We start from the raw sequence: 7,951 nt of genomic DNA on the forward strand, positions 1-7,951 counted from the left end.
AATTGGCTAGTGGATTTTGTATACCTGAGCCACTCCCCGTGCATACAGGCGACAGGTGCATCCACTCATTAGATTTTTGCTTCGGAGCTGAGTGGTTGTATGAAAAACTGTTATACTCCACAGAGCCATTCATCTGCTGTGTGTCGGGAAGCTGTTCTGGTTGGCGGTACAGCGCGAACTGCGGTGTCCCTTTCAGTTATTCCTCTGGGTGCTTCAACTAAAAGAGCGGATTGCCTAAAAGAGCAAATCACGGACAATTTGTGTCTTTTTAAAGATGCCGTTTCATCTGTATTCTTCTGGATGCGGTCGTTTACTGTCCTCTGACAACAGCCATAAACGTTGTCTCCCGTGTCTGGGCATTCAGCACAATGAAGACGCGTTTGTGGATGGTTCATGCCCGAACTGTGTGCGCGACCATGGCAACGCTGCGATTGAGTCTCTCCTTTTTTAAACGGAAAGGAGCAGACCCCTCTGTCAACATCCATCCGGGTTTCTCTGCCACGAGCAGAGGACTGCCGGCTAGCGCTCTGGGAGATTTATGCCAGTCCCTCCAGCTGAGATGAGGAAGGGGTTTTACAGCCCTTACTTCATCGTACCCAAGAAAAGCGGTGCCCTCCGGCCTATCTTGGACCTGCGAGTCTTGAATCGGGCCCTTCACAAGCTCCTGTTCAAGATGTTGACTCAGAAGCGCATTAACAAATGCGTTCAAGCCCAGGATTGGTTTGCAGCGATCGACCTGAAAGATGCTTACTTTCATGTCTCGATCCTTCCTTGTCACTGACCATTCCGGCAGTTTGCGTTTAAGGGTCGGGCATGGCAGTACAAGGTCCTCCCCTTCAGGCTCTCTCTGTCACCCCGTGTCTTCACGAAACTCGCAAAGGGCGCCCTTGCCCCACTATGGGAAGTGGGCATTAGGATCCTCAACTATCTCGACAACTGGCTCTTTGTGGCCTGGTCGCGAGAGGAGTTGTGCAATCACTGGGGCTTCATGCTTTGGTACCTCAGTCAGTTGGGGCTTCAGGTCAACCGAGAGAAGAGCAAGCTCTCCCCTGTGCAGAGAATCTCATATCTCAGTACGGAGCTACACTCTGTGAGTATGATGGCGCGTCTCACCAACGAATGTGCCCAGTCGGTGCTGAACTGCCTGAGTTCCTTCAGAGGCAGGACAGTGGTACCACTGAAACATTTTCAGAGGCTCCTGGGGCATATGGCATCCGCAGCTGCAGTCATGCCACTTGGATTGCTTCATATGAGACCACTTCAGCACTAGTTACACTCCGAGTCCCGAGATGGGCATGGCGCCACAGTACACATCGTGTCACCATCACCATAGACCTTGCTGTTCTATGGGCCGGGGTGCCCTTAGAACAAGTGTCCCGGCATGAAACACTGTGGCCATTTCGTACACCAACCGGCAGGGCTCTACGGAAGTATACATTTCCCCCAGCGAGCCTGCTGCACTGTGCAAGGTCAGGGAGGACGAGGAACAGGTCCTGTTGGTTGAACCTTACTGGGCCACCCGGAACTGGTTTCCGTGAACTCATTCTCCACGTGACAGCCCCTCCCTGGCTCATCTCCCTGAGGAGGGACCCCCTTTCTCAGGGGCTGAGCACCATATGGCACCCGCATCCAGATCTCTGGAACCTCCATGTGTGGCTTCTGGATGGGACACGACAGACCTAAGTGACCTACCACCAGACCTACCATGCCTTGAAGTGGAATCTGTTCACAAATTGGTGTTCTTCTCGCCAAGAAGACCCCCGGAGAAGCTCTGTCAGAGTCATGCTTTCTTTCCTGCAAGAAAGGTTGGAGTATAGGCTGTCACCATCCACCTTGAAAGTGTATGTCACTGCTATCGCAGCACATCACAATGCAGTGGACGGCCGGTCCCTGGGAAAGCATGACCTGATCGTTAGATACCTGAGGGGTGCCAGAAGGTTGAATCCTCCTAGGACACCCCTGATACCCTCTTGGCATGTCTCTGTTGTCCTGGCTGGACTCCAGAGGGGCCCCTTTGAGCCGCTTGATTCAGTTGAGCTGAAGTTCCTGTCTCTTAAGACAGCGTTCCTGATCGCGCTCACTTCCATCTATAGGGTCAGGGACCTCCAAGCATTTTTGGGTAAATGAAGAGTGCCTTGTGTTCAGGCTGGGTTACTCTCATGTTGTCCTGAGACCCTGGCCTGGATTCGTGCCCAAGGTTCCCACCACTCCCATTCCGAGACCAAGTGGTGAACCATGCAAGCGCTGCCCCCAGAGGAGGCAGATCCAGCCTTGGTGTTGCTGTGTCCCATAAGAGCGCTATGCAGATAAGTGGTATCAGCTCCTTGTCTGCTGTGGAGGTCAGCGGAAAGGGAAGGCTGTCTCCAAGTAGTGGTTGGCCCACTGGATAATGGATGTCATCACCTTGGAGTACAAATCCCAGGGCGAGCCGTGTCGAGCTGCGGGCTGGGCAACACCTAACACCTTTGCAAGGTTTTACAACCTTCGTGTAGAGCTGGTTTCTACCCATGGGTAACAGGTAATTGGCGTGAAGATCTGGCTCGGTGTCATGCTTGCTGCGCCTTTCCCCCTCACACGGGGATGCAAGCGCCTTTCTTCTCCCAGTAGAGTTCCCCGGTTGGCGAACCCTGGTTGAGCATCCTCCAGCACCCTCAGCAGTCAGACTTGGCGGAGCAGTCTGATGCACCCAGTACTGGTGTTAGAATGCTTGGAGTCCATAGTTTTGTAAAAGTTTTCCATAGTTTTGTAAAAAAAAAAAAAAAAAAAACACTTGACATCTTTAATTGTTGCACTTGTGTCTTGTGTCTTTAACAGCATCTCACGCATGACACAGCATCAAATCAAGAAGTTCAACTTTTAAAAAAAAGTTTTTTCCTCCATCCCATTGCCCACATCTCACGTTTTTCAAAGCAAAAATGCATTCTGTTAATGGCCCCTTCTCACAATTAAAAATTATATTACTTTTTTCTTCCATTAAATATGAAAAAAATACATTTTGAAGAATCTATTCGTAATTTTTTCCATCCAATTACAATAACTATTAGCTTCAAATGGACACAAACACGCCATAAAATTATTATAAAAAAAGCCCATAATGTCTTGTGAAGCCATATAGCTTTATTATGAACAAAACAAAATCTATGAAAGCCCATTTCCACCACATAAGATAAAAAAAATCATGCTTTGATAAATCATAATTATGACATAAAACAAATCAAAATGATTAGATAAAAAGAAATTATGACTAAAAACTATGTCAAAATTATGAGGTAAAAAGTCATGACAAAAACTCAAAATTCTGAGACAAAAAGTATAAGCATAGAAGTTTAAATTCATCATTAAATTGACATAATTATGACTTCTCATCTCATAATTATTACTTAATATGTCATAATTTCAGCTTTTTATCTCACAATTACAACAGCTCACTGGAGGGGACAGGTTATAACAATTTTAATTCCAGTTTGTTCCTCACATTAAGCTATCATATAAATTCATAAAAGTTGTAGTAAAGGACACGAGTCATAGACAACTTTTATGATATGGTGATATTTTATTTGAAACTTAAAAGCTTCAGTGAACATTAATCATAATTGCATGCAAAAAATGACTAAAACTTTGTCACACAGTTTAAAACAACATTAGGGTAAGTAATACACTTGCAATAACTGTTAGGTTTTGTAAGTTTATCAGTTGCCTTGTCAGAAATGCCCAAGTTCAGCATGGCAGCAATATTTGGGACTCACATTTGCACTTTAAGAACCCGTCAAGCTGATAGCTGACCTTTATTGTCCACCACAGAGCCTGCTTGAGGCCAGATCCAAGTTTTCACTCCACACTTAGCTCAGAAGTTATACTTTCAGCAAATGGGTGATAATAATAGTCGTTTCGGGGGTGAATTTGTGTGGCCTTAATATGAGGCCAAGAAAAGTGTTTTCAGATCGACTCAGCAAATCCATTGAACATCTTATGAGAGAGCAGGCAAGCTCTGTGGTGATCCTGGTGCTCTTTAATAGACCCTCGGAGCGGCCAATATCTTGCTCATCATAAATTATCTTTTAATATATCGTAGGCTGTCTTCTCAAAGACAGATCCCAACATTCACATGGCCAACCTAGTAAACACTAATGGCACTTCTGACTCATCCCTTTTCTTAAAAATAAAAATAATAATTGGTTTAAAGGCTCAGTTGTGAGATTTATCATTTTATATTTTATTTTGTTTTTGTGAAAACCTGTATTTCAACTGTAAGTCAATTGCCATTTCAAGGTCTACAACATGAAATTGTAGAAACATTGGACACAACTATGGGACACCATTGTGCAGCAGCAAGTTGCAAAACAAAAAAGGAACTTAAAGGTTGATCTAAGTAAATGTGTGTAAATGTATAGTGATCCATTTGTATGTTTGCCTGGGGCCCCCAAATCACAAAATCCACCCCTAATTGTGAAATACTATTACAATTTAAAATAACTATTTTAATAGGCAACTTTAATAGTTTATTCCTGTGATGGCAAAGCTGAATTTTCAGCAGTCACTACTTCAGTCTTCAGTCATATAATCCTTCAGAGATCATTGTAAAATGCTGATTTGTTGATTTTTTTTCAATGCTGAGAAATGGTTGTGGTGATTCTAATATTTTGGTAGAAACTGAGATTAATTTTCATTTTCAGGATTCTTGATTAGAAAGTTCAAATGAACAGTGTCTAATTAAAATAAACTTTTTGTAACAAATGTGTTTACTGACATCTTTGAAAGGATGAAATGCATCCTTGCTGAATAAAAGTAGACTGTTCATTTATTTAAAAAAAAAAAAATAATAATAATAATCTTAATGACCCCCGTTAATGTATTGACCCTTGAAAAGTGCTAAATACACTGTAGGTAGAAAAATACAATGGATAATTAATTTGCGATATTATATGCGTAACCAAATATACATAATAGACGTGTTAAGCATTTTCCATTCTGTAAACTGAACGTTTTAAAAAAATATCTAAATCCAGATGCCACATTTTTCTGTGTATAATTATTTCTTTAAATTATCCTAACTTTGCAGGCAGTCTTACTGTGAGACTCTATCGAAAAGTGCAATCTCTACAGTTCACAAGCTGATTAACATGATGTTTTTATATAAATAAAGATTATCCCAAGAACCACGACAAAATCTAAACCTTTAACCTTCTATACACACTCACCACGAGTGCTGGGACCCCTGCGACCACCGCGTACAGGATGGCTGGTGGGATCGTACTGGACTCCTCTGGTCCGAGATAGGGCTTCATATAGGAATTGTCATGACAGAAAAATCCCTGAATGTGCACGTTGAAAGTATCGGTGTACTCAAAGTAGTATGCCAGCATGACAGTCCCTGCCATGATCACCAACTGAAAGTAAAGCATTGTGAATAAGGGTTAAACAGAAAAGAAATCCTGGGTAAGAAGTGAAGGGTATTCGGTCAGCTCCTACAATATCATTGGTATTATTTCCTCTTATTCCACCGTCACTCCTCGTAAAATCCGTTAGAAATAGAAGCGCATCGTCTCAGTGACCGTCATAGAGCTGTCAAGTGCGCTGTAGTATGTGAGAATGACCTGGGTTAGAGCTCGCGCTGTAGGCGTACATCACTTTAATAAGTGATGATGGGATGCCTGAAAACATGCACTTTAACTGTTTTGTCGTATAATATTATGTTACGTCCTTTACGACTTCAAATATTTCATGTAGTTTTTACTTGGCGTCTACTTGCTGCTGCTTATTAGCATAAGGACTTGTCAAACAAGTTCCTCTTCATTAACAATATGGTCAAATACGACCACTGTTCAGTTCGGAAAATTGGGTTCTGCAAACCTTGATAAATCGATCAAACACAAAATTAGGTGAACAAATTCATTTTCTTTTTCAGGATATGTCATTTGTATACTGTTTAGACGGAAATGTAGCAAAGTAGCGGCTTCGATGTATTTCTTAAGTCTGATGATATAGGAGTTGTGCGCTGCTGCCCTCTTGTGAATGCACTAAAGTAAGGATTTGAAAAGGGTTTTGCAGTTTCACTTAAAAAATAAAAATAAAAAAATAAATAGATAAATAAATGAAGTTAAATCTACATGTTAAAAATGTAAATGGAAAAAATGTATATTAAAGGTACACTTAAAATGAAATTGCTCTCTATATGACACAGTTTTAGGGGACAGCCATTTGTATTGGTGTCTGAAACTATGGAGTGCACTTTGTACAACCAGGGAATGGCTAGAGAAATACCCATAATGAACTGTGAGGTTGGTGCCAAATGAATACATGCTAGTTTCCACAACAGAGTTCAAGATCAATCTTTTCATTAATGGATCTGCCAGTTTGCTAAGTATTGGTTGATTATTAAACAGCAACTCAGTGTCCGAATTTGCTCACTCATTTTCATTCACTCCTTCAACTGGACTTTATTAGTGGACTATTGTAGGGAATAGTGAATGAGTGTATAGGGGCGATTCTGAACACAGACTTTTTTCTACTTATCTGACCCTTATTCGTACCAATTAGCATCACTACTTGTTGCAGCCTTTGACACCATCTGGTCCAGAGGCAGTTTGTTTGCCATCTGCTGCAGTCCATAGCGAATATTTATTTATTTATTTATTTTTTTTATTTATTTATTTATTTATCGGTCCATTTCATGCTAGACACATATTGGACATTCTTGGATTAGTTCAGTGATTTTTTTTTTTTTTTGCATGAAGTTGTAGGTCGTTTGTGTTGGTATGCAACTGGATGCTGCACTGCACAGACCTCACTTTTTAAACATGTATGAGTTTCTTTCTTTTGCTGAACAAAAAAAATATATTTTTAAGAATGTTGACAGTTGACGGTAACCACTGACGTCTAAAGTAACTTTTATACATAGAAGTCAATAGCTATCATCAAAATATCTTATTTCAGTCGAACAGCTAAAATAAATTCATACAGGTTTGGAACAAGTGGAGGGTAAGTAGTACATGATGGCAGAATTTTCATTTTTGGGAGAACTGTCACTTTAAGATATACAAGGCAAGTGATATTCAGGGAGAGGAGACATATTGTGAGTCCAAAATCGCATACTGAGTAGATGCTACATTTGAATTTGAATTTACTTCACAACTGTTAAAAGTTCTGTATAGTATGCATATGGGTAGTATGAAAGAAAGTTTGGATATACTACATCCACAATATTGATACTGTCACATGAACTTCCTGCGCCAGTTGTGTCGCTTTACTGCCATTCATAAATCCTCTCCCATGGCCTGATGGGATAGTAAAGTGTCCATCGAATGTGCACTTCAGAATCCAGGTGGCAGAAGTCATCTGGGTACATTTCGCCTACTCTTTTTTGAAGTACACTGAAATCAGTACAGAAGCTATGTTTGGAACGGCATACCACCTCCTCCTATATTGCAGTATGCTGTGTGTATGCTGTGAGAATAGTATGTGAATTTTCTGTATGCATAGAATTCCGTGGTTACCTATTACATTTGCTGAAATCTGATGCATGTTTCCCACAATGCAATGCATTCCATGTGATGTTTCATCTTCAAATGAGTCTGGAGGCGGGGAATAGTAATTATAATTGTAACACTTTTATATGTACTGTGACGTGGTGAAGAATCACTCGACAAGTTTTGGCTTCGTGAACAACAAAAGGCCCCGGAGGGTGGATTTTATTTACAATAATAACAGGTGCAGGATGGCAAGCCGGTGCGTGGAGGCTGGTGCTCGCGGTGCTCTTCAGTGCTCAATCCAAATGAAAGTGGGTGTCCAAACGTGCTCCAAAGTGGGTGGGCTGTCGGTCACTCGCTGCTTTCTGGAGAGAAATGAGAGAAAGGGTTAGTCCAGCGTGCGTTCGGCTCGAGACCAGTGTCTGCCTTGTCTGCTCAGCATGTGCTGCTTAAGAGCCGTGTTCTGATGAGATGCAGCTGTGACC

At 41.7% G+C, this 7,951-nt stretch overlaps 1 protein-coding gene across 1 annotated transcript in view; it reads right to left on the reverse strand.

The window, feature by feature from the left end:
* Nucleotides 1–5,796, reverse strand: part of LOC109101727 (phospholipid phosphatase-related protein type 5-like) — a 31,625-nt gene extending 25,829 nt beyond the window's left edge. Inside the window, exon 1 of the mRNA XM_042771872.1 lies at nucleotides 5,199–5,796. Coding sequence (XP_042627806.1) covers nucleotides 5,199–5,402 — 204 coding nt within the window. The 5' untranslated portion in view covers nucleotides 5,403–5,796. The remainder of the gene's footprint in view (nucleotides 1–5,198) is intronic.
* Between the last annotated feature and the right edge of the window lie 2,155 nt (nucleotides 5,797–7,951).

Source organism: Cyprinus carpio, chromosome A2 (genome assembly GCF_018340385.1).
Source record: "Cyprinus carpio isolate SPL01 chromosome A2, ASM1834038v1, whole genome shotgun sequence".
NCBI lineage: Eukaryota > Metazoa > Chordata > Actinopteri > Cypriniformes > Cyprinidae > Cyprinus > Cyprinus carpio.